At 35.4% G+C, this 27,762-nt stretch overlaps 1 protein-coding gene across 5 annotated transcripts in view; it reads left to right on the top strand.

Moving 5' to 3' along the window:
- Nucleotides 1-23,456, top strand: part of Rc3h2 (ring finger and CCCH-type domains 2) — a 57,395-nt gene extending 33,939 nt beyond the window's left edge. For 3 of the 5 annotated variants that reach the window (XM_034496871.2, XM_076928651.1, XM_076928652.1), the window contains 12 exons: nucleotides 4,772-5,077; nucleotides 8,798-9,012; nucleotides 10,859-11,292; nucleotides 11,881-12,048; nucleotides 14,707-14,853; nucleotides 15,195-15,408; nucleotides 15,779-15,863; nucleotides 16,112-16,193; nucleotides 16,281-16,415; nucleotides 16,659-16,766; nucleotides 16,865-17,013; nucleotides 18,177-23,456. In XM_034496871.2, coding sequence (XP_034352762.1) covers nucleotides 4,772-5,077; nucleotides 8,798-9,012; nucleotides 10,859-11,292; nucleotides 11,881-12,048; nucleotides 14,707-14,853; nucleotides 15,195-15,408; nucleotides 15,779-15,863; nucleotides 16,112-16,193; nucleotides 16,281-16,415; nucleotides 16,659-16,766; nucleotides 16,865-17,013; nucleotides 18,177-18,372 — 2,239 coding nt within the window. In that variant the 3' untranslated portion in view covers nucleotides 18,373-23,456. The remainder of the gene's footprint in view (nucleotides 1-4,771; nucleotides 5,078-8,797; nucleotides 9,013-10,858; nucleotides 11,293-11,880; nucleotides 12,049-14,706; nucleotides 14,854-15,194; nucleotides 15,409-15,778; nucleotides 15,864-16,111; nucleotides 16,194-16,280; nucleotides 16,416-16,658; nucleotides 16,767-16,864; nucleotides 17,014-18,176) is intronic. The other 2 variants (XM_076928653.1, XM_034496874.2) reach the window with 2 other exon arrangements.
- The last annotated feature ends 4,306 nt before the right edge of the window (nucleotides 23,457-27,762 follow it).

The raw sequence follows: 27,762 nt of genomic DNA, 5'->3' as shown, positions 1-27,762 counted from the left end.
AGTCTTTAATCCTACCACTCTGGAAGCAGAGACAGGCAGATCTCTCAATTTGAGGCCAGCCTGGTCTACAGAGTGAGTAGTTACAAGACAGTCAGGGTTTCCACACAGAGAAACCCTGTCTTGAAAAGAACAATTCTAACCTTGAGCTTTGAAGAACACATTTAAATAGCAGTATTTTTTACATATTTACTAATATTGTAAACTTGGTTTGGTTTTTTTTTTTCTTTTTTTTTTGGTTTTTTGAGACAGGATTTCTCTGTGTAGTCCTGGCCATCCTGGAACTCAGTCTGTAGACCAGGTTGGCCTCAAATTCCGAAATCTGTTTGCCTCTGCCTCCCAAGTGTTGGGATTTGCCACCACCACCACCCAGCTAACTTGCTTTTTCTTAATTATTCATTTACCTGTGTATTTTCATTGGACATCATTTATCTTATACCTAGCAAATATCTCACATGTAAACTCAACGTTTCCAATGAAGACCAGGTGATTTGCAGTTTGTTCATATTTCCAGTTAGCCTTACTCTTTGTATCACATTTCAAACAAACGAAAGAGGTCATACAAAGGGTTAGAAAAAGAAACAATGTTTATGTAGCATGTTGACTTTTTAAAATTATATATAGCTGCCTCACTGAGATTTATATGTAATTATTATGTTCCTGTGTATATACATGTTTGTGGAGGTACATTTCATGTGTATGTGTGTGTTTGTGCACCACCACACTTTTATTTTTCAAGTCAGGGTCTCTCACTGAACTCAGTCTTACCAGTTTGGTTCAGCCATATGAAATGTAGATACTCAAGAGTCTTTCTGTCTTTGTTTTAGGTTCTTGTAGGTTGGTGTGGTGGCACCTACCTTTATTCTTAACACATAGGAGACAGTGACAGGGGCATCTCTATGTCTCTGAGCTGGAGGTCAGCTTGGTTTACTTAGCAAATTTTAAGCCAGCAAAAGCTACATAGAGATCCTGTCTCAAGGGGAAAACAAATCCCTAAAAACAGCCTTCTGAGAAATAGAAAAACTCAAGATAGTTAATTCAAGAAGTATTTATAATAGATTGCTATATGCTCAGTATCATGAGAGATGCTTTCAATAATTTAAGAGGAACAGTAAATATGCAAATCAATGATTTCAGACATTTAGTGGCCACAGTAAGAAATTTGTATTGTATTCTGGTCATAGTAGAAAGCTACTACAGAGTTTTATTCATTTGAAATGAGAAATACTGCTCTAAGCCATTGTAACTTTATGACAGTCCAGGTACAAGATTGGAAATGTTTTGGGACTATGACAACAGTAATGATGAAAGATCAGTATTAAAATTTACTTTGAGATTAACATTAAAATATTGTTTAAAAGCAAAAAGGAGAAGGGGCAATGGGATAGGGGTTTGCTAGGGAGGGGAAATGGGGAAAGGAGATGGCATCTGGAATGTAAATTATATATCCAATTTAAAAAAGTACAAATCACAAAAAAATAAAAATAAAACGAGGTTAGAAATGTGAAAAAAAATAAATGAATAAAAAAGAATTTACTTTGAAAGTGGAACCAACAAGATGGATATATTAACTATATGTTTTGTTTTGTTTTGAAAAAACCAGGCCAGATGTGGTGGCGCACGCCTTTAATCTCAGCACTTGGGAGGCAGAGGCAGGTGGATCTCTCTGTATTTGATGCTAGCCTGGTCCTACAAAACTTACAAAGTTTCAGTCAGGTCAGGGCTACACAGAAAACTTTGTCTCCATGGGGGTGGGGATGGGCAGCTGAAGAGATGGCTCAGCAGTTAAGAACATTTGGTATTCTTCCTATCACTCCAGCTCCAGGGGATTCAGCCCCATCCTTTAATTTCTGTGGGCATCTCCACATATGTCTGTATACATGTACACACACACACACACACACATCAGCCCCATCCTTTAATTTCTGTGGGCATCTCCACATATGTGTGTATACATGTACACACACACACACACACACACACATCAGCCCCATCCTTTAATTTCTGTGGGCATCTCCACATATTTGTGTATACATGTAGACACACACACACAACCACACACGCGCGCAGGGGGCAAAGAAACAAAAAAATGTTTTAAGAACAGAAGCCACTAATTTTCAAAAAAGAAGAATCAATAGTAACTCCAAGTTGTCTATTCAATATAACTGAATTTTATCTTTTACTTAAGTGGGGCAGAAATTAGGGCAGGGAATTTTGTAATTCTTTTGGCCATACAAAAATTGAAGCTGAGAACTCATTCAAATTAACAAATGTGTCTTGGAATATCGGGTTTGCTTAGTGCATCAATATATAGTGATTATAGAGAGATATGTAGGAAAAAGACAAAAATCTCTGTTCTGGATAGCTTACATTAGAGACTAACATACAGCAAATAAATAGAAAACATACCTAGTAGATAGATTTTTTTATAGGATAGTCCAGAAACATTTATTAGAGGATATGCCATTAAAACAGGCCGAAGTTGCAGTGTGAGAGAGAAGACAGATAGATAGGCTTGAGGAACTGGAACTCTGTTCTTATGTCTTATGAAGAATGAATTGTTAAAAATACAGCAAATAAGTGGAATTGGTGATAGGTTTTTATGTCATACTATTTTCTGTGTTAACAAGGAAACAGTATTGTCAGGTTTGGAGGAGCTGTGGAGGGAAAAAGGAATGTTACAGATGAGAATGTAAAGTTAGAAAAGAAGTACGTCAATGAATTGTTTGATGACATCAAATTTGCCAATTTTGGTCATTACAACATGATTGTCTCTTGTGTCCCCCCCAACCTCAACATTTAGCTAGGTGTTTATGAACAAGTACAGAGTAATAAAGTTAGATTTTGTTCTACAAGGGGGAACTATTCCCTGTACATTCAAAGATACAAGGGAGGTATTAGTGATTGGTAGTGGCTTATAAAAGGAATGAGGCAGTACTTGAAGGTGCTCATGAACAATTTAAAGAGAATTGGCCTTTTCAGATGTGAGGCTCAGATTGTAAGTCCATAGCTTTAGTAATCAGAACACCTGTACATATACCTTCTCTTCATTCATTTCACATGTTTTCTTTTCTTTCTTTCTGTTTTTTATGGTTTTATTTCTCCCTCTTTAGAGTCTTGCAAACAAAATTTTGTTTCTTGCTTGGTGGCCACCCTTAAGAATATGGACTTGTAGGACTGGAAAGATGGATTTTACTTATCTGCTTGTTCTACAATCATGAGGACCAGTGTTTGGATCTCAGCACTGGTGTAACAAGCTAGGTATCCCTGTAGCGTCTGTACCACAGCTTTAAGGAGAGTTGGAGGCAATAGAGTGTGGCTTAGACTTGCTAACTAATAGCCTAGCTGAGACATGCACACATACTTGGGTATACAGTCACTCAGACATAAATTGTAAGGAGAGAGGAGGTAGGATGTGTAATTGAATTTTGAGGTTGGAAAGCAAGAAGTAACTGGACATTTTCTCTAAGAACATTGAAGAATAGAAAGAAGACATTTTAGAGGACATATTGAAGAAAACAGGGATTCCCTAACCCCTTGGTGGTTACAGTTTGCCTTTCTGAAGTATAAGTCTGCTCATGCTCCTCCTTTAAGAACTATTTCCTGGGGCTCTGACTCTTACACCTGCAGAGTATATAGTCACTATTGACCTTTTGGTTTTTGTCTTTGCTGTTTTATTTCTATTCCTTCATTATCGAGTCTTGGCTCTATGAGTACTCATCTTTTATTGAATTTTCTTCTTCTAATAGTATGTGTGAAAGCCAGAGACAATGAAAAGATTAAATGATAGAGCTGTTTATAGGTGCTAAAGAACTAAAGCAGAAACTATTACACAAGCATTATTCATCATGATCATCATGTTGGAATGTGATAGTAATAGTCATTTAAGCATAGTGATGCCAAATGTTTTTTGTTGTGTTGACCACTTAGAAATATTGAGAGAACATTATATAGGAATTAAGGGACTAAGACTACATAATAATGAGAAAAAAAAATTTTTTAATTTAAGTAATTCTGTTAGGTGTTTGTGTTTGCTTGCTTGGTTACTGTGTACCACATGCATGCAGTGCCTGCAGAGGCCAGAAGAAGAGAGTGTTAGATCTCCTGGAACTGGAGTTACAGTTGTGAGCTGTTATGTGGGTGCTGGTAACTAAACCTGGGTCCTTTAAAAAAGCAGCTAGTGACCTTAAACATTCAGCCATCTCTGCAATCCCATATGAAGTTTTGGTATACAAATGGAAGTTGTTTTTTTTTTTTTTTTTTATATGAAATCCAAGATCAAATTGGTTTGTATATTACAATATTATATTATATAAATATAATATCAGAAAGATCTGTAATCTTTACAGATACAAACTGATTTAGGAATAATATAAAATTTCTACATTTTGGTATATTAAAGTTAGTATGAGTTTGAGCCATTATTTCTTTAAAAATTTTACTGAGCTTGTATAATTTAATAGCAGCAGAGAATGCTTTCAACTCTTGTATCCTTTCCTGTTCGTTCTGTCTTACCTTCAGAATTTGGTGCTTTTTTTGTACCACATAAAATGAATTTTCAAACCCAATCTTTTCAGAGAGCTTTGAGTGCATGTGTACTCGGCTTGCTGTATTAATTATGTGCCTGTATTTGTATGTATGTTACATGTATGCGTGACATGTAGAATATCTGATATTTAGCTGAAGAAACTTCTCAGAGCAGTTTCCTTTTTAAACATATTTTTAGATTAAAATTGAGAGCAGTATTACAAGCATGCTGATTATTTTTAAACAGGTACCGATTAAGGAACAAAAAGATGAGCGCGACTGTAAGAACATTTCCTCTTCTGAATAAAGTTGGTGTAAACAGCACTGTCACAACCACAGCCGGAAATGTCATTTCTGTCATAGGAAGTACTGAAACAACTGGGAAAATTGTTCCAAGTACAAATGGAATTTCAAATACAGAAAGCAGTGTTTCCCCGCTAATCCCACGAAGCACTGACAGTGCAGTAAGAACTTTGGAGACTGTGAAGAAAGTCGGGAAGGTTGGCACTAACGGTCAGAATGCTGGACCCTCTGCAGAGTCTGTGTCTGAAAAGTAGGTATTGGGTAAAAATGATGGAATTTTTTATCCCTTTTAGAAATGACCTCAAATTTACTATTTATTTATTTATAATAGTCAATTGAAATTTTTATGCAGTTATTTATACAATAGAAGAAAACACTAAATACCATGAAATTTGAGTTCTAATCCTTACTATGCAGCAACCAGTTCTGTAAACTTGAAAACATGGACTACTGAGTTTTTTTTTTTTTTTTCAAGCATATTTATTAAGGTTGGACCAGAATTAGGGTTTCCATAAGTTATTATCTACTGTTTCAGTAATAATTCCACAGAGGCGTTAAAAAGGAACTACGTAGAAACCTAAACAGGTAAGAAGCTTGAATGCCCTGTTTTAGTAAGCTTCTATGGCATTCTCTGTCATGGTATATGAGAGCAGATCTCTTTGGGCTCAAATTATGGCTTAGTTTTTTTTACTGTTTGATATTAACTAGTTTACCTACCTTAAAGTATTAAATTACAATATTGTCTTCATGGGCTAGGTATGTAGCTCATTGATCAAGTACTTCATATATTGATTGTGAAACTTAAATAAGTTAATACTGTACTAAATTTTGAACAGTGCTTGCCCATTAGCAGCCACTCAGTAAATTCCTGCCTCATATTTACAGCCGTTATCTATTGTTGCCTGACAACATCACATTTCATTTGACAACCGAATTTTTTTTACCTTATGAAAAGTGTTGGAACTTTCAAAATTGGAAGTTACTCCTAGCTTTGAAATTTCATGTTTTAGAAATCTCAAATTTAGAAATTTCAATTTAGAAATTGAAGTTAAAAGCATTTTCAGATTTCATTATTTTTGAGTAAGTTTGTCAGTACTAGTATATGCCTACTGGGGGAAAAAGCATCGTGCTTGGCACACAAACTTTAGTGACTTTTAGGCTATGGAAACCTAATGAGGCTATTATAAATACTAAAGGTTTCGGCAAGGTAAGATTATAAAACTTTATACAGTGGGTTCTTTTATTCAGCCATAAAAACAATCACCAGCATGCTATTGTGTGCTACATATTGATTAACTCTGGAAATAGGGTATAGTGGGCCTGGTGGTGGATGTTTGTTTTCTCAGGTACTTGGTAGGTTGAGTTAGTAGGGTCCTATGATCAAACTTAGCCTAGGGTTCAGAGGAAATTAAAGGCCAACTTAGACAAATTTGTAAGACATTGTCACACACATACCCCATTCCAAAAAAAGAAAAAAGAAAGAAAGAAAAGGAAAAATAAAAACAACGGAGAACAGTGTTAAAAATGGGTCATCAATAAATAGGACAGGGCCCACTTTCAATATCCAGTTCCAAGAGAAAAAAATTTATGCTGGCTGAAAGAAGGCAGATGCAAAATGCCATTTTAATGGAAATCTCCAAAATAGGCAAACCTGAAGAGACAGAAACAAATGCAGTAGTCACTGCTGGGAACTAAGGTTGGAGTGTAAATAGGGAGTGAATGCTAATGGGTACAGATTTCCGATGACTGGTAGAAAAATCTTAGGGGTATATCAAAAGGCATTGATAACATACCTTATGACTATGAATTATAGTTAAAGTTTGAATTTTTAGCTTCCATATTTTCTTAGGCCTGGGAATCAAGCCCAGGACCTTCTACATTTTAGGTGCCTGCTTAACTGTTTAAGAAATGGACAGGGGTGATAAAATGATTGAGTGCTTTGATAAAGTCTCCTGCTGGTTAGCCTGAGAACTGAAGTTTAGTCCCCTGAAACCATATGGGGGAAGGAGAGAAGGGATTCCCACACGTTATCCTTCTGTTCTTCATATGTACTCTTTGCCATATACATGTCAGTGAATACATACAGATTAGGGAAAAAAAAGTTAAAGTGTTTATAAATGCTGGCAAGATAAGGTTTGGCTAGGGAAAATCTTCTGCTGCCAAGTCTGACAACTGGTATTTGGTCCTGAGGACATAGAGTGTTGTAAGGAGAGAATGTATTACAGATTGCTCCTCCAACTTCTACATGTATAAATTAAGTGGAGTGAAATATTTTAAAAATTTAAAGATACAACAAAACTGCTTATTCATTTAAATATATGGATCACTTAATTACCTTCTAAACATGAGACTAACTGATGTCCTTAATGAAAATGAACCAGGTACAATCTCTGTCTCTAAGAGTCTTCTCGTGCAGTTTTTGTGTTAAAACTGTAAGTAGAACACAGGAATATGTGTACTCAATTCTTTTGAAAGAAGTGCTGGGAGAGGCTTATAAAGATGAAGTTATGTTGCCTGCATTGTTTCCTAAAGTATGGATAGTACAAAGCAGGGAGATCTTTATGGGTAGAGAAAGCAGCACAGACAAAACATGAGGGGACATGAGGGGAACTGTTGGGAAGAGGACCTAGACTTCAGAAGTCATATAGAATAATAAAATCATAGTCGTCTGGTTCACTGTTGAATAGGACAGAAGATTTACTTTGCCCTTATATCCAAATGTTTAGAATGGCTTGTATGGTGGTTTCATGAGCCTATGAATTAAGTTACTTTGTCATTAATTTTAATACCTGTTTTTTTAGTAAGTTAAGAATCTGCCATTTCAAAGTACTAACTTACATTTTATAACATTGTGGCATGGAAGAAACAGATAAAACATATAAAACGTTTAGCCTAGGATCTGTTAGGTACTCAGTAATAGCTTCATAAATGTTCATTGTTCTATAAGGAAGCCTTAGTTTTCTTATTGTTATGTTTAATTTATTAAAAGACTGTCTTTAAACTCTGAACCAAGATATTAGTGCCCAACTTTCTAGTTATCTAAACTTGTTTGATACAGACTACCACAGAAGTAAACTCTTGCTAGACGAATCTCTTGTGCTATATTCAAAGGCAGCCTACATACCTCTACTATTTTATATTCTAGTTTAATAAGGGCTTTTCTACTTTAGGAAGAAAACTTAATGTGATTGGTTTGTAATACATTGAATTCCTATACAATTATACATCACCTCTTGGGACAAAACATTTTTAAAGCTCTCTCAAGTGTTTTTAAAGTTTTGAAAGTGAGCAAAAATATCTTGATAAGATTATCTGGGGATCATTATTTGCTTATTCAACCAAGAAAATCCTTTTATATTAAAACAAAAAATTATATCATCCCAACAAATATTTATTAAGTACTTATTTTGTGCTGAAATATATTTTATTTGTTCAGTAAATGTTTACTCAGTGCCTTCTCCAAGCTGGGAACTGTTTTCTAGTTGCCAGATACATAAGAGTTAACAGAATAGACAGAAGTGGGCTTTTCTTGAATTACATTTTAGCTAATCAAATTGTTTTTTATTATTTGTCTTTTTACCCCCAAGGACTTATACTGATAGACTGTATTGTTTACCTTTTAAACTTACTAAGTGGGATTGTTGTTTTTTGGTTGCTATGTTTTTTTAGTTTTTCCAATAGGAAAAATCTTTAAAAGAATGAGTCAGGTCAGCTGAAAAGTCACTTTAGTACCTGGAGTTCATTTTTGTATCCTGTCACCCTCACCAAAACATGAGATCTGTTATATGGTCTTGGGAATTACAGTATGAGGAGACAGAGAAATTTCTTGCCAGATATATTTGCCCCTGTCGAAATATCTGACATGTTTTCTGTGGATAGTTTTGCTGTATAATTTATGAAATTTTTTTCTAAGGAAGACTGAGTGATGATAGTGAGTTATCCTTTGCTCTTTCTTATATTTTCTCTCCAGTAAAATTGGTTCTCCACCCAAGACTCCTGTAAGTAATGCAGCAGCTACCTCCGCTGGGCCCTCTAATTTTGGAACAGAGCTAAATTCCCTGCCTCCCAAATCTAGCCCATTTTTAACTAGAGTTCCAGTATATCCTCAGCATTCTGAAAGCATTCAGTATTTTCAAGATCCAAGGACTCAGATACCTTTTGAAGTCCCACAATACCCACAAACAGGCAAGTAATTTTAGTCAAATCTAAGAAGCAAATGTATGTATTTATTACCTTTGTGTGTCTAGACTATCTACATTAATAAATTAATTTTACTTTGTGACCCATGAGTTTTCTTTCTGTTCGAAGAAATCTTTGCTTCTAGTTAGCAATTTTATCACTTGACAGATGGTGGCAGAGAAGATCAAGAAGTCAAAGCTAGCCTTATCTACAGAAGTGAATTCAAGGCTACCCTGTCTCATCGACTAGAAACCAAAACAGAACAATAAAGGCTATTCTAACACTGGTATATTTTCATTAACATTTGTACCATTAACATACCTAGGCGAATATGATTCTTACATTCGCATCAGTAGTATATAGGGATTCATATTGCTATACATCCTGGTCAATACTTACTATCTTTGTTTGTGTGTGTGTGTGTGTGTGTTTGTGTGGGATGGAGGGAGATAAAGGGAGTACATGTATGCCACAGTGTAGGCATTATAGTCACAGGCCAATTTATGAGTCAGTTCTTTTGTTTCCCCTATGTGGGTTTTAGGATTAAACTTAGGTTGAACTTATGTCCTCATGAGCCATATTGTTGATCTGGCCTTTTATTTTTTTCTTTTTTTTTTAATAGCCATTCTTACTGGAGTGAAGTGATATTTCACTTTGGTTTTTATTTACATATTCCAAAATATTACTGATGTTAAACATTTTTATTATTCTAGTTGCCCATTTGAATGTCTTCTTTTGACAAGTGTTTACTACTTGTATTTATCAATTTGATTTGTTTTTAATTGCATTTGTCATATATGTAGCTTGCAAATATTTTCTCATTCTCTGGGTTACCTCCTCAGTCTGATGATTTTTTTTTCCAGTGATTTGATATAGTTCCACTTATCTGATTTGCCTTTGTTTTTGTGTTTTCTAGTACCTTAAAGTATTTCTTGTGTTTATATTTCTTAGGTTTATAGTTCCAGGTGATGCATAGAAATTTTTAATCCATACAGAATTAATTTTTATAACTGGTTAGAGATAGAGTCTATTTCATTCTTCTGCCTAGGTACTATTGGTTGTCATTTGTAAGAATCAAATATAGAATCTTTGAATGACCTTGATGAAATGGTGTATAAAATATGGTTTCTGTGGTTTTTGTATATTGTTTAAAAAAATATTTAGTTTTACTCATATATAGCATTGAATGTGTAACATGTTTGCAGTGTTCTTGGAGCTGGGTTTACAAATGGCAGTGAGCTGTTCTGTGAGTGCTGGGAACTGAACTCAGATCCTTTGTAAGAACAGCAGTGCTCTTGACCACGGAGCCATGTCTAAAACCCTGCTTTTATATTTTTTATTTATTTTGAGACAGGGTCTCACTGTATATATCCCTGGCTGGTCTGAAAATTGTAGGCACTAAACTGTCCTCAAACTTAAGAGATCCACCTGCTTTTGCCTCTTGAATATTATGATTAAAGAAGAATGCCACTACACTTTTTTTTGTACAATTTGAAAAGAAAATGAATAATATAAATTCTGAAAGAGACCTTTTAACCTCTGAACCCAAAATGCTCATAAGAGTCAGTGATATAACTACATATTTAGAAACTTCATATAGATTGACTAAATGGAAATCAGTCTGCCATTTCCCAACTTCACTGTAGTTTTATTTTTAAGGAATAGTTCTAACAACGTTGAATGTTTGTATTAATATAATGGTATCTTGACAGTAATACAATTTGTATATCAAGGTAAAGATCAATGCTCATTATATTTTCCCACATTCAAGGCTGCCTTAGATTTAAACCATTTTAAGATGTTTGGTTTTAATAAGGTATTACATTAAATATCCCTCTTTTCAATTTTCAAGGATACTACCCACCACCTCCAACGGTACCGGCTGGTGTGACTCCCTGTGTTCCTCGCTTTGTGAGGTCCAATAATGTTCCAGAATCCTCCCTCCCACCTGCTTCCATGCCATATGCTGATCATTACAGTACATTCTCCCCTCGAGATCGAATGAATTCTTCTCCTTACCAACCTCCTCCTCCGCAGCAGTATGGACCAGTTCCTCCAGTACCCTCTGGAATGTATGCTCCTGTGTATGACAGCAGGCGCATCTGGCGCCCAGCTATGTACCAACGAGATGACATAATTAGAAGCAATTCTTTACCTCCCATGGATGTGATGCACTCATCTGTCTATCAGACGTCTTTGCGGGAAAGATACAACTCATTAGATGGATATTATTCAGTGGCTTGTCAGCCACCAAATGATCCAAGGACAACTGTGCCTTTACCAAGGGTGAGTGATGTTGAAACTAGAAATGTTCCTAGCATGTGTTAGTTGAGATTCTTGTGTCCTGAATCAAAACAGACAGACCCTTACTGTGTGATTTAGAAAAGTCACTTGACCTTTGCATGGCAACAGGCTTTTTTTTGTTTTTTGCGTGTTTGATGGAAATAAGAGTAGTGTTTATTAATAAGGCTGTTGTGAAAAGTAAATTAAAAGAACCATAAAGCACCTAGAACTAGACTTAATACATACCAGTGTACAATGTTATGTTAGGAACTGATGTAGAAAGTTTAAAACAAGACCTCTTTTCAGTAGCTTCACATATATATTAACAACTAAACTAGAAAAATGAGTTCTCACATTTTACTTGACATCAGCTGAGTGTATCTTACCCTTTTTTTGTTGAGTATATGGAGAAAACACTAGGTACTAAGGCAGTTCCCCCTCCTGTGTGTGTGTGCGTGTGTGTGTGTGTGCGTGTGTGCGTGTGTGCGTGTATGTGTGTGCGCGTGCGCGCGCAGAGATCAAAACTTTTCACATTATTCTCACATCGTTACCACTCTACAGACCAACATTTTTTTCTTTTATTTCTCTTAGGAAACTTGTGGTCATTTGAAGACCAGTTGTGAGGAACAGTTAAGAAGAAAGCCAGATCAGTGGGCACAGTATCATAACCAGAAAACTCCTGTCTCTTCAACTCTTCCTGTGGCAACACAGTCACCAACACCACCTTCTCCTCTATTCAGTGTAGACTTTCGATCAGATGTAAGAAAGGTTTTATTTAACCTAATGGTTAAACAGCTTTAACTAAGGCAATTTTGGATACTTTGGAATGGTTTTGTATAGAGTTTAATTTAGTAAACATTTAGTGTGTAGATTATGGCTAAATATTAGAAGAGTCTCAAGACAAGAGTGCTTTACCTGGATTTCAAAAACTTTGCAGCGGTAGACTTAATACTTTCTATTGCTATTCTAATGCTATTGTTATGATTGCTGTTTGGTTTTAGGCTAGGTCCAAACCCAGAGCCTTGCTCATCCTCTACCAGTGAGCTTCACTCTAACTCCTGACTGATGCATGCTTCAAAATAAAATCTATACCTACAATATATTTAGTAACTACTTTAAAAAAATGCTGTTTTATTTAATTCTTAAAAAACCTTAGAGGGTGAGTATTATCCCTATCTTATAGGTTATAACCCAGGGAGGTTATGTAATTACTTAACTAAGAAAGATCTTTCAGCTTATAAGAAGCTGGTATTTGAATTCTGATATTTTTTTCTGTTTCACAAGAAGTGGAGAAATGTCTGCTGTAACAAAACAAGAAAACAAGCCTATGACAGGATGATTTCTATTCTACCTGTCTCTTTTATTATATGTTTTGTGTGTGTTTCATTTCTCTAAATATAATATATTTACAGAAAAATAAACTTTTTTTTTTCAAGACAGGGTTTCACTGTGTAACCCTGGCTGTCCTGGAACTGTATCTGTAGAGCAGGCTGACCTAGAACTCATAGAGATCTTCCTGCCTCTGCCTCCCAAGTACAGGAATTCTTAAAAGGTGTGTGCCACCACCATATGGCTGGAGAAAATTTTTTTAACACACACACACACACACACACACATACACACTCTGATTTATTCCTGATTTATTTACTAGTGTTTCTGGTACAAAAACAAAAAACAAAAACAGTTTTTAAAATCTCTTTCACTAGGAAAAGCTTCAGACATACAAAATTGTAAAGACATACAATTAATTGCATATAATTATCATATCATTTCCATAATTATCAACTTGTTTAAATTTGTTTCATTTGTACTTCTTGCCACTGGGTTGTTTTGTCATAGTCCTAGATATACATGCTTATTTGGTTTTAATTTAATTTGATAATTTGATGAGTTTTGTTTGGTTTGGTCTGGTTGTTTATGATTTACTTTTTAAAATTTGTGTGTGTGTGTGCATGTGAGTGAGAGAGAGGGCGGGGCTGGGGGAGGGGAGACTATAAATATGCCAAATGTACTGATGCCCATATCGCCCAGAGTTAAGAGATGGTTGTTTGCTGCCCCCTGTGGTGGAAACCAAACTGGTACTCTGGAATAGGAGCAAGCACATTCAACTGCTGAGCCATTTCTCCAATCCCCTAATTCTAGGTGTTGAGACAGTGTTTCATTAGGTAGCCCAGGATGTCCTCAGATGCATATTAGTTCTCCTGCATTAGCCTTCCTAGTGCTTCATGGGCGAGTATAAGCAAAACTCCCAGGTTGGATTCATACTTGTTCATGAGTGTGTCATAAAACATACTGCATTTTTAACCAATTCATATTTGTCTTACTAAACTGAGACTGCCTCAAAACAAGTAAACAGCAAGGCAATGATTGATAGAGATATCATTTTTATGGGATGGTATATCTTCATTATTTTGTGCAGCATACTTTAAGAAATGAATATTTCTCTGATATTCATATCTGCTATTGGCAAATTGCCTTAATTAGGACAAAACATTTGACTTTTCCTCAGTTTCCCTATCTCTATAAATAGTAAACTAGATTTAATGATTCTTACTTTAGGGTCCTGTTAATATTACTATATTGCTTTACATTTCCTTTCACATCTGTTCATTTCTTTCTTAGCTTCAGAGTTGCTGTTAAATTCCTTTGGCTATTTAATACTGTATGATTTACTATGTTCCTTTGTTTGCTACATGATCTTTTCTCAAGAGAATTACAGACTGCTTTTAGACATGAACTATTTTGTGTTTATTTTTCTTCATTTCTTTTGAAGCATCACATACCGTGTTAGTGTGTCATTGCTAACAGATTTGATAGTACTGGTCGGGAATTGTGTGAGAGGACTAAGCCAGTAAGACGTCTTAGGAAGTCGTGGTGCTTGCATCAGGTTTCTGGGACTCACATGGTGGAGGGAGAGAACCAATTCCTACAGGTTGTCTTCTGGCTTCTATTCACACATGACACCTGAGTACTTACAGACTAAGTAAATAATTAAAATTTAAATTTTTTTTTAATTAAAGATCACTTAATAGGACAAAAGTGAAAAAGGTATAGAATGAATAACTTACAAAGAGAAAAAACTGTGATATTTTCTATTATATAATGAATATTATTGCTTAGAGCTGATTTGTTTGTTTATTTGCTTTATTCATTTTGAGAGAAGTTTTGCTCTGTGCAGCCAGGTTGGAGTGGAACTTAGCATATAGCCTAGTTGACCTGAACTCCATGACTACCAAATGATGCTTATTAGGGTAACTAACACACTCAACTGTTAATTAGTTATGGGAAGGAGTTTAATTATTAATTACATGATCCTTTAATTGTATGGTTGTTACTTAGTATTAGTTTGTTTATGAGCTTGTAAAGTTAGGTTTCATACTAATTTACCTTTTTTTTCCCCTTCTTTTTTTTAATCAGTTCTCTGAGAGTGTGAGTGGCACAAAATTTGAGGAAGACCATCTTTCCCATTATTCTCCCTGGTCTTGTGGCACCATAGGCTCTTGTATAAATGCCATTGATTCAGAGCCCAAAGATGTAATTGCTAATTCAAATGCTGTGCTGATGGTATGATTTGCTTGATTGGGGAAAGGTGGTGGGGGTGTTGGAAGTAGGGAAGATAATGTTGATATCTGAAGTTTTAAAATGAATGCTTTAGTTTTTTATATTCTGGCTATGTAACTTATCTGTAAGTAGCAGGGTAATATTTCAACAAAACTAATTTTATGTAGTGTTTCAGTTATTTTACCATAGTTTGGTACTTTAGTATAGTTGTTATATACCATTGAGATCTAAAGTTAGTATAAAATTGACCAGAAAAGCTTAATTATGTGTTTTGAGAACATACTTTATCGTTAGCTACAGCAATCACCAGCAGCTCTTTCATGGGTAATTTTTGGTCTGTGTAGGACCTGGACAGTGGAGATGTAAAGAGAAGAGTGCATTTATTTGAAGCTCAGAGAAGGACAAAAGAAGAAGACCCAATTATTCCCTTTAGTGATGGACCCATTATCTCAAAATGGGGTGCAATTTCCCGATCCTCCCGAACAGGTTACCATACAACAGATCCTGTCCAGGCAACTGCTTCCCAAGGAAGTGCAACTAAGCCCATCAGTGTATCAGGTAATCCATTTTATTAAAACCAAGAAATTTTTTACCATGTACTTTTTATTCCTAACCTGTGAGGTAGAAAACATTTCACTTAATAACTGGAATAATATGAGAATGAAATGGTTTAAACAGAACTTTTGGCTAGTGGGGAAAAAATGCATTGCCATTTTTAAAAAGTATATATTTATACACTGATTTTTAAATTTTCTTTTGCCTTTTTTTTTTTTTTTTTTTTTAAACAGGGTTACTATATCCCAGCTGGCCTCAGGCTTGTGGTGGTGCTCCTGCCTCAGCCTCCTGAGTGCTGGGATTACAGATGTGTACCACCTTGTCTGGCTTATTTTCTGCCTTTCTAATAATTGTTTCTCTTTGTTCCCCACAGATTATGTCCCTTACGTCAATGCTGTCGATTCAAGGTGGAGTTCATATGGTAACGATGCCACATCATCAGCACACTATATTGAACGGTAAATCTAGTCTCATTTCTTTAAGCTGCTTTACTCTCAAACTTACATGCACTTTAAAATATGGAAACCAGTTGTCCATGGATTAAGCCTTGCTAATTTGAGCTGTGTAAAAACTTTCTGAAACTTTACATTTGGAATAGTGACTAAAACATATTTACTCATAGTTAAAAAGAATGTAGAGTCAATCATTATTGCTTTGGTTGCTTTATATCTCACCTTAACTACAGTAAACATAATTCTTTTTAAAGGGACAGATTCATTGTTACTGATTTATCTGGTCATAGAAAGCATTCCAGTACCGGAGACCTTTTGAGCATTGAGCTTCAGCAGGTAGGCTCTGTACATTTGCTTTGATTTTTAAAACATAAAATAATTATTGAAAAGCTAAGCTTATGTTTTTCTTCTCTCTTCATGGAGGCCAAGAGTAACTCATTACTTCTTCAGAGGGAAGCTAATGCTCTGGCCATGCAACAAAAGTGGAATTCCCTGGATGAAGGCCGTCACCTTACTTTAAATCTTCTAAGCAAGGAAATTGAACTGAGAAATGGAGAGGTAAGGAAACTGAACCTCTTAGCTTCATGCTTCAGTGTCTTTGCTTTTTGCAGCTGTGTATTAGAGTATACTATTTCTTGGATTTTTCTAATGAATGATTGATTACTTTTTAAAAATTGGAGTAGAAATAAAAATATACTCTCAGACTTCTGAAATAATTCTCTAGCCATATCATTAGGCTTCCTATTTTCATTTAAAAGAGATTCTGCAGGTATAAAATTAGTACTTTTTTTTAATTTACAGAATGATTACACAGAAGACACTGTAGATACAAAGCCTGATAGAGATATTGAGTTAGAGCTTTCAGCCCTTGATACTGATGAACCTGATGGCCAAAGTGAACAAATTGAAGTAAGTGCCACAATTGGATAGGTATTGGCTTTGTTCTGTTGCAAATTAAAACACATAAAATACTGTCATATTGAAGGATTAATGTTTTATTTTCTCAGGAAATTTTGGACATACAACTTGGTATCAGTTCTCAAAATGATCAGTTGCTGAATGGAACAGCAGTGGAAAATGGTCATCCAGTCCAGCAGCACCAAAAGGACCCAGTAAAACAGAAGAGACAGAGTTTAGGTGAAGACCATGTGATTCTGTGAGTGTTAGACAGACCCTTCCTAATCAGAGGGTATAAAGTATATATATGTAGAGAGGGAGATGTGCCTTTAGATTCATTGTTTGTCTTTTTCTATTTAGGGGGAAACCTTGTATAATAAAGTAATAATTTAGTCAATCTGTGTTTTTAGAGAAATTTGAACTAGTAGAGCAGTTTATTTTAAAACCAAAACTTAATTTGGGGATGAGAGTTCTCTTACCTCTAACATCAGGTTATAGTTCTTCAGTTTGACCAAACTTGAAGATCATAGGATGGAAAATTAAATCCTAGATTATTTCAACACTTGTGAAGCACAGGCAGAATCTGCTATTTACATATTCTAGATTGTCATGGAATCTATAGCAAGACAAACCACAAAGTCTCAATAACAAACCACAAGTGTCTAGAGAGGTGGATCAGCAGTTAAGACCACTTGTTCCTTGTAGAGGACCCAGGTTTGGTTTCCAGCACCCACATGGTGGCTCTTGACCATCTGTAACTCTTGTTCCAGGGGATACAACATCCAAGGGCATTGTACACATGTGGTGCACATACATACAAGAAAGCAAAACACTGTATACATAAAATCTCATTTTAAAAAAATCTTAAGAACTAAAGCAAACAAAAACCTATGTTAAATGTTTCTTGTTTTAAAAATCATGTTATGATGTTCTTGGCTATTATATTGCTATTTTGTATAATTTTTGCCAAAGATTTGGTCCTGGTCCTAAAATACTGATTGTATGACACATAAATTACCAATTTTTAATTTTTAAATTTGGAAAATGTGACTTCCAATACTTTAAAAATTATTTAATTTTTATTTATTTTTATGTGTATGGTTGTTTTGATTGCATATATGTCTATGCACCATGTGCAAGCCTTGTGCTCGGAGAGGCCAGGGCTTCCCCTGAGATTACAGATAGTTGTGAACTGCTGCGTGGTGCTGGGAATTGAATCCTCAGGTCTTCTGGAAAAGCAGTTGTGCTTTTAACTTCTGAGCCATCTCTTTAGCTCCAGTTTAATACATTTTTTTTTTTTTAAATAAAAAAAGATGGGCTTTTTCTGTAGGCTTGGAGTTTGAAATAGCTTTCAGAGAGCAAATATAGTAACTCTTAAATTGTACTTAAAGTTAATTTGCTTTCACTATCATTTTCTCTCAGGGAGGAGCAAAAACCAATTCTGCCGGTAACGTCTTGCTTTAGCCAGCCACGCCCAGTGTCCATTAGCAGTGCAAGCTGCCTCCCCATCACCACATCTGTCAGTGTTGGCAACCTCATTCTGAAAACTCACGTTATGTCTGAAGATAAAAACGACTTTTTAAAACCTATTGCAAATGGGAAGATGGTTAACAGCTGAAAGGAGGCTCAGCTTTCAAATCTGTGACCACACCATGGAAGCATTTACACTAGCTTTTTATATATATAATATATATTATATAATGTATATTTTTTTTAAAAAAAAGATATTACTGGGGGCATCCATTTCCTGTGGACTCTTTGATACTTCAAGCCCTCTTGCATTAGCATTATGAAAAAAAAAGAAAATTTACTTTACTAGGGTAATGTTCACTTTCCAGAAATTATTGGAATTTGGACAACATTTAACTTAAGCTTCAAGCAGCTTTTTATGAGTTTGTAGCAATCCGGTGCAGTAACTGAGCCATTTCCTATTTTAAATGGCTTCTACAGTAAATTAACAACTCAGTTATTAAACTAGCAGGATCCTACAATGATACATCTAGTGAAAGTAGAGTTAATTAACTAACTTATTTCTATTTTATGTTTCACTGAGAGAAATTTCCATCTCATTCCAGCTGCTTTATTTATCTTTTTCATTGGATTTTGCATGGATTTTTCTTCTTTTCTTTTTTCTTTTCTGTCTTTTTTTTTTTTTTTTTTTTTTTTTTTGAGAGTGGAGATAGATGTTCTTCCCATTGAGTTTTACAGGGTTATATAATAGCTTTCTTTACTGCATTATATGTAGAAGTGTGGTGCAGTGCTTTTATCTGTAGCATTTGATTTTTTAATTTTCCATTTTTCAAGAATAGTTTCTGCTTTGTTAATATTTATACACAGGCTACTTGTTGAAGTAATTAATTAAAAATATAACCAAGTGCCTAAGTCTTTCAGCTGATGTACTAGATATTAAATTCTCCTAAGTTATGCAGAATCGTTTTTACAATTTTGATAAATTATGCACTAATGTAATGGCAATTTTTTAAAATGCAGATTTAAGCCTGTACATTATTGAATCTGATGACTTGGCAAAAGAATCAGGTGCTTTCAGCTTTCTTGAGAAAACCCTGTATGTAGCGTTTGCACTGACTAACAAGATGGTATTGCTGGGTCTTTAATTTAAAGAAATTAATTTGGGTGTTCATTGCATTGTTTAGTTAGATATTGTTTATTGTTACTTCATGTTCGGTTTAATATTTCTTGTTTTCTGACTGTTAGGTTGATAAGACTTTGAACCATGTAGTAGTAGAACATTGGCTAACATTACCCATACTTACAAAAAATATGAATAATTTCTGCCCTGCCATAACATGACTGAAATTTTCACTTGGCATCTGAAAGTATGCAGTACGTTCAACCAGCCCTGCCCCAGATTTGTGGGTAGTAGTTTATTGAATCTTAAATTTCAGTCAATATTTAAAAACAAAAGCTGGGCATTCCTTTCTGGTAGTAATCTAATAGTTTGTCTTTTTGTTTTTTCTCCATTTCTTTAAGATTAGTTTGACTTTTATTATTTTTTAATTAACTTCTGTGAAGTTGTTTACTCTGAAAATTGTACTGGAATATTTTAAGCCAAGCTGATCTTTCACCAGGTGTACTGTATGTAAGGGCTTCTCCTGCTAGCAAGATGCTTAAACAGGATCATGTTATTGGTCGTCTGAGCTATTTAGTTATTTTACAAAATCCACAGCATTGTATCAGAGAAGATTTTGATAAAAGTTTTGTGCACATTTCCAGGGGTGGGAGGGTTAACGTTTCCCTGAAATTTCTTGATTGGAATGAGTAAATACTGGTGTTTGATACCTGTCTTAATGAACATGCTCATAAGGTGACTGATACGTTGTAAATAATACCTGAGAAACAAAGGGGTAGTTTTGATATTCTGGTGTCAGTATGGAAGATCTTACACATTTATTTAATACTCAAGTATATGAAAATGTTTGTTTATAACATAACAGCACAGTAGCCTTGACTTAGTTTCCTTTGGTTAGTACTGTATCTTTTTGCCATGGCCAGTGCTCCCCATCCCTACAAAGACATTTTATTTATTTCATTCTGTAACCTGAAATGAAGAGGAACAAGAGTTTTAAACCATGTTACATTAACTTATTTCTGACATTATAAATTAGCCTAGGATATTACAGGAACATGATTGTTATATAATTTATATCAGAACCTTTCTATAAATATGAGCTTATTACATTTGAAATGCTTCCAATGTACTTTTTCTTTTCCTTTTCTTTCCTTTTCTTTTCTTTTTTTCTGTTTGTAATTCCAAAAAGGTTATGTAAACCAGTTTGTCTATTTCATGGATATTTAATAGTGAGATCTTCCATGTTGAAGGTAATGTATTTTTTTTTAAGATTTTAAAATTGCTATTTTGTTACAAAATAGAGACCTATTAACAGTTGAGAGCTCCTTATGTGCCCTCAGGGAAAGAACCCTCTGTGCAACAGAACTACACGAACATCTTCAGCACTTTCTGAGGGTGATTATATACTACATAAATTGATCTTGTGTATTTAACCTTATCTTTTTAATTTTAAAGTTGAAATTTTGAACCATGGTTGTGCTCTGCTGGAGGGGTTGGGATGCTTAGGTGTTTGCCTACTTATTCAGTAAACTGCATTTCATCAGTGTATGTGTACACCTGCCAACCTTAATGGTGTGTCTCAAACATTTATAGGAAAATAGTGCTTGTCTTGCAGCAGATGATCCCATAAAACAGTAACTTCTTATTCTTAAATGTTTACTCTTTCTCACTAACAACATAGGAATTGTTTCTGTGTTCACATTATTCTGTATTTCATCTTTTATGTAGTGACAACCTACTGTCTGTTTTAGTGGGTTTAATTTGAAATAAGGCTGTTAGATCTCTGCCACTTAAGAAGAAAGAACAGTTCATCTGACCTTTCTTCAAAATGGTACCCACTGATGTCACAGAGGAAAAAAGTACAAACAGACCTAGAATGTGGCTTTTTAAATTGAGGCAGTCATCACTTTGACCCTATATCAAGATGACATGATAAACACATTTAGGATCAGAGGCTACCACGCAATAGAAGAGAAATTCTGTAATGTTAGTATCTAAACTGCTTGTGTTGGCTTTGGGTCTGATCAGGAAAAAGAAGTTGAAATCTGAAAAAGCAGGGAAATGGTGTAGGTTTCCTTTTTTTTTTTTTTTTTTTTTTTTTTTCCCTGCCAGTCTTCTGAGTCCCAATTCCTAGTCTGTGTGCTGCATCCAGATGCTGTGAATATAATATCATTAGTTTTGTGTAGGCTCCTTTCATTTTATGAATTCTAAGAGTTCTGTGTGTATTTCTTCTAGTTGGTACCTACACAAATCAGATTCTCTTGCCTTTGCCACTATGACTTATTTCAGTGTCATGCAACGAGTCAGTGTATGTAGGGACAGTTGTACATTGTAATTTTCATGAAAAGGTAGCTCTTAAGGCCAGTGGCACTGATTCTCTGCTTTCATAGCTACTTACTCTAGTATGAAAATTCAATGAAACTTCATAAAAAACCTAAAATTTCCCATTGGTATGGATCCTAGTCATTTTGACCCAGATTTCAAGTTGATACTAAGTTAACAAAGCACATCCTGATTTTATATACAGAAGATTACAGAATGCAGTGATTTGTAGGGCTTTTGAGTGTGATCATTTAACTATATGAAAAAATTGTTTAAAAACCATCTACCCTACTTTTGCATTTTTAGATGTGAGAAACCCCATGTTGTCTTTTTAGCCAGGGATAGAACTTGTAACAATCAGATTCAGTATGTAATCTCAGCTGTGAATCTGAGTATTTCTTCTCTTGCATCTTTGAGTCATTTTCTAAGCAGACTGTCACCAATATTGGTAACTAATCATTAAAAAGAAAAGTTGTATTGCAGCTGTATTAGTGTCTTAGAACTGTTCTTGTGTTTTAGTGACTGAAGAGTACGGATGGGATCACTTACTGTAACTCCTTCTACTGAAGGGCCCCTTCTGCAAGCAGAACACAAATGAACATGCTCAAGGAGTATCCCGTTTTCTAGAGATTAAGTTTGCTAGTAACTCCTTTACACTAGCTATTTCTTTGTATCCCTTTGCTGGCAAGGGAGTACAAGGAGTCAAACCACAGATCAGAACACCCCACATTTGAGTGGAGACTTATTTTTACTCTAAGGGGAGTTATTCTCCCAAGTCTGAAACTGGCAATTATTTTTTTTCTTCTTACATAAAGATTAAAAAATATCCCCCAAACCAGTGGAAAACAGACACTGGCTGCACTTAGTACTGCCAAGAGCCAAGGTCATTTGCACATATTCCATCAACCTGTCAAGAATTAGGCCTCACTTTATAACCCAAGGCATGGAAGTGCATGCATTCTCTTAGCTGGGCAAACAATTATACTGTAGTTGTGATACAACACATGTGGCTTTTATTTGTACTGCACATACCCACTGTACAGCCACTTGGGAGTATCGTGGTTAGCTTGCAGCAACTGCCGTCTGCATTTATACTGTTTATTGCATATTCTTTTCCCTGGAAGTGAAAGAGAAATGTTTTTCTTGTTGCATTGATTACATTTTATAAATTTGCTTAGCTGGAAAGTTTGGGAAAAGAGGCCTGTTTGTCAATTGTACAACCGATTGTGAAGCTTAGTGTGAATATTTTTACGTCTGTATTAGACATTTTCTTTGCAAATCTATTGTTCGATTGAAATGTAAATGAAATTAAAGATGGTGTACACCCATCATGTAAAAAGCAGGCACCATCTCTAAGATGGATTTAATGCTCATTTTTAAGGCATATACTCAGCTTCTATTTAAAACTATAAAATAATTCTGTACAATGAAATGGGGAATATATATGGGAATAAATTTTATTCCATTTATTTCAATTTGAATTTCCAAATTGTAATGTTTCCCTTTGTGCTATAGGAATAGGATTAAATGGGGGGAAGGCTAGGACTTTTAAGGCCTGTGTATGGGGGGAGGGCAGAGATGGGACAATGAGGGTTGTGATGATAGTGAATAGCAAAGAGTGAATTCTGTGTGTTTTTGCTGTAGCACTGAAGTGAAGAGATACTAGCTTTGGCTGTTCACAAAATAGAGCATCATGATTTTCAGTGTTTGAGAGAAAATTGATGGAAAAAGTTTGCAGTACTTGACATGTATTTGCATGCACAAAATAAAATTATTTGTCCACCTTAAAAGTTGTTTGCTTAGTGTCAATGTTAAGTTTATGATATGTTTTAGTTGTCTTGATTTTCTTGATATGTCTTAAAGCTGGAAAGACACTCCTTAAATATGGACTTAATTGATCACCGACTTCATTGGTATATCATTGAGAAGTAAATAGCCCCAAAGAAATTGAAATATTTCTTAACTCTGACATTCATTCAATATAGAGCACTTTCTAAATGGGAGATGGTGTAAAAATAGATAGTACTGAACTTACAGTCTTTGGGACAGATAAAGCGATGCATAGTAAATAGGACAAAGTCATTCTGTAGGCTTCAGAAAAATTTTAAAGATGGCCTGAATCTTAGCACCAATTTTATTGAGCCCCGAGAACCTTTATTTATTCACCCAGCTGATGTGTCCTATGCCCCTGTCTATGGTGGTCTTTAAGACTATAGATCAATGAAATGAGTCCTTTCCCTGGATAGTGTAGAAATGAGAAAGACCAGGTTGAATAGCTCCAAGAGCTATATACAAAGGGGCCAGTTGTAGTTATGTTGAGCAAGAGGAGGTGCTTCTCTGTGACATAACCTCTGGCTATACTTTAAATCCTGCATAACCTTTTTATTAGTAGCATATTACCTTCCTGACCGATTTGATCTTTACACCTATTTTAATTGTTTTATATTTGAGTTGTTACATAACTTGCCCAAATCTTATCAGGAAGTAATAGAGTCAGAGTTCTGCCATCTTTCTGTCTCTCAAAAAGGTAATGGTGATGGTAGTTGGATCCATTTTCACTTAAGTAGAAAGTATGATTAAGAGATGGGGGCTTCACTAATAATATAAACAGCCAATTCTCAGCTCTGTTACACTGCAGATTGTTGTCATGATTTACAGACAAGAAAAGGGATATAGATACTTTTGAGAATTTGCCCAAGAGGTAGATGGACATTGGATACCATGGAAGTTACATAAGCTGAATGATTTAAGATTTTAGAAAGGCTATTCTGGCATTGATATAAAAGATGTAGCTGGAGATAGACCCGCAAGGAGGCCAGGTTAACACTGTAGGTAAGAAGTGTTGACTACATGACCAAGGAGGGTTAGAGGAAGAGATGAGCTTCAAGACTGGAGATGGGGGAGAAAAACTGACAAATTTGCTGTGCAAAAAAACATTAGATATCTATACATTATTAGGGATTGAAATTAGTTTAATTTCAAACTAGGGAAAGACATAATTGTTAACATGCTGTCTCAAAATTATTATATGCAGTCTTGCCTAAGCCACAGAGTGACTTTAGGTTATAGGAAGAAGGAAGAAAAGCCATGAAGAAGTGATCCAGGCAGAGGATGGGAGTTAGAAGGGTAGGGTCTTAAATGTAGCGCAGGTTGGCCTCAAACTTACAGTTTTGAGTGCTGAGGTCATAGGTTTATACCCTTACACCTAGCAAGGAAAGGAAGTGTCATGAAGGAAATGAAATTTCAGGGAGATTTATGGTTAATACCTGTTGAAATAATTATATGCTTAGCAGGACAGTGGTGGTGCACACCTTTAATCCCAACACTTGGGGGAAAGGTGGATCTCTGAGTTCAAGGCCAGCCTGGTCTACAAAGTGAGTTCCAGGACAGCCAGGGTTTCACAGAGAAATTCTGTCAATAAATAAACAAATAATAAAATTATATTCTTAACAGAGTAGCTCAGATGCCCATGTGACCAGCTCTTTTTTCAGGTCTTTTCTCAAAACCCATCCTCAGTGAGGATCAGATAGAAAGTAAGGAAAGGTATAGTTTAAAATAGATACCTAAGTCCAAGGGAATGGAAATCAATAGAAGTATTTTTTTTAAACTCTGTATTTTTAAATAGTTACAGATTCAGAGGAAGTTACCGAAAGTACAGATATTACCATGTACCCTTTACATAATTTATCCCATGGTAGTGTCTTACATTACTGGTACAATATCAGGACCAGAAAACTGATATGTGCAATCTATAGACCTTATTTACACCTCCTCAGTTTTGTATGTATTCACCTGTGTTTGCCTACCCAAGCAGTGGGGTGTATAGGCGGTTCTTGTGTAATTTTCTTAAGTGTAAGTTTGTGGAAAGGCCATTGCTAAGATAACAGAACTGTTTTCTCTCATTCATTCATTTTAGCCCTTTAGATTCACATTGTTTTTCTTCCCATACTCTGAACCCTGTTCTCCATCTTTGTAATTTTGTCATGGTGACAATGTTATAATAAATGAAGTTATACCATATGTAACTTTTTGAAATTGGCTTTTATTTTTCGAATTCAGAACAAGTACCTTGAACTCCATCCAAGTTGTTGCATGTATTAATAGTTTCTTTATTTGATGAGTAGTATACCATGGTATAGATATACTGTGGTTTGTTTACCCATCATCCATTAAAAGGCATTTAAGTTGTTTCAATTTTTTTTTTACTATTACAAATAAAGCTGCTATGAACATTTATATTAATGCTTTTGTGTGGATATAGTTTTATTTCAGAAATATTGAGCAAACAAGCCGGTATTCTTGTCTACTCTGAAGAAGATGATTTATACTCTGAAGCTCAACTTAGATGAATTCCTTAAAAATTCAATTAGCCAGGACTGGTGAGATCTTCCAGTGGGTAGAGCATGGGTTGCTTTCCCAGAAGACCTGGGTTTAATTTTCCAGCCCCCACATGACAGCTCACAACTATCTTAACTCCAGTCCCAAGGGATCTGATGTCTTCTGGCCTCCACAGGCAGGAGGCCCTCATGGTGCACAGACATACATGTAGGCAAAACACTTATACACACACACAAATATTAGAAAATTATGTTTATGAAAATGGATACATGATAAAGAAAAATGGCATTTTCCTTTATTATTTTTCTACTGTCACATAAATTACCACCCAAACAATAAAACAATAGCACTTACTATCTCACAGATTCTGTAGGTCAGGAAGTTACTGTGACTCAAAGTGGTCTTCTGAGTCTCTTCAGAAAGCAATCCAGAAGTTAATGGCACTGCCATCATCTCACTGCTCCAGTGGGGAAGGATAAGCTTCCAAGTTTACGCCTATGGCAACATTTCCTTCCTTAAGAACTTCGGAATGAAGGCCTCAGACTTTTGCTGGCTGTTACTTGGAGACCAGTCTGTCAGTTCCTTGCCAGATGGACCTCTGTAGGACATCTCATGGTAAGAGACTGGATGAGATTGGCTCATGTAAATGGCAAGAAAAACCATAGAGCAAGCAAAAGTACCCTCATGTCAACATCACTGACCTGCTATGTGGCTACAGGAAAGTCTGTCCTGAGGTATTCCTCTAGTGCCCTCTTAACTGAGAAAATCCTTTGGCGTCACTGTAGAGCAGGGAAAATCTTTGAGGAATTGTAGCTGTTATCAAGGAGTCTAGATTGAAGACTAAATTGGGACCTGAGAGGCAGTAAGTTTGTCAGCCAAATAATTTTTACAAGCTACCTATCATGGCTCTGCACCTCCTAAGAAATTGAGTTAGTTTCAGAAAATGTTCCTACAAAGAAAATGCCAGACCCAGATAGTTTCTTAAGTGAATTCTATTAAATACTTAGAAATAATGCCAATTTTGCAAAAGCTCTTCAGGGGAGGAATTAACTTCCAACTAGTTTTTATTAAATCAGATGTCTTTAGGTCCCTATTTCTGTGATAAAACACAGTGACTAAAAGCAGCTTAGGGAGGAAAGGGTTTATCTCACAACTCTCAGGTTATTATCATTATTATCACAACTCTCAGGTTATTATTATTATCACTGACAGAAATTAGGACAGGAACTCAAGGCAGGAACCTGGAAATAGGAACTGAAGCAGAGAACGTGGAGGCTTACTGGCTTTCTCACTGTGATTTGCTCAGCTTTGCTTCTACACTCCAGGACTACCTGCTTAGAGGCATACCACACAGAAGGGCTCTACCAATCTCATGGAATCATTTTCTCAATTAAGATTCCTTCTTCCCAGATATATCTAGGTTTGTGTCAACAAACCCAGATACCAAAGTAAACCTGACAATAAAAGCAGACAATGACGTTACTAAAAGGTCTTTATGATTACAGATGTAAAAAAAAAAAAAAAAAAAAAAAAAAAAAAAACGTAATATTGTCATATACTGTTGGGGGCCGACTTTTAGCAGAAAGCAGCTATCAGCTTTGCAGCCATCTTGAGCCATATACCCTGACATGAGACTTGGATTACAATAGCCTACAACAGCTGAGCACACTCTGATAACATCTTGCTTTAGTACCCAGGACTTTCCTTGGATGTGTGAGATTAAAGGTGTGTGAGATTAAAGGTGTGTAACTTAAGAGT

The sequence above is a fragment of the Arvicanthis niloticus genome, chromosome 2, assembly GCF_011762505.2.
Source record: "Arvicanthis niloticus isolate mArvNil1 chromosome 2, mArvNil1.pat.X, whole genome shotgun sequence".
NCBI classification, from domain to species: Eukaryota; Metazoa; Chordata; class Mammalia; order Rodentia; family Muridae; genus Arvicanthis; species Arvicanthis niloticus.
This window is presented reverse-complemented; position numbering and strand designations above follow the sequence as displayed.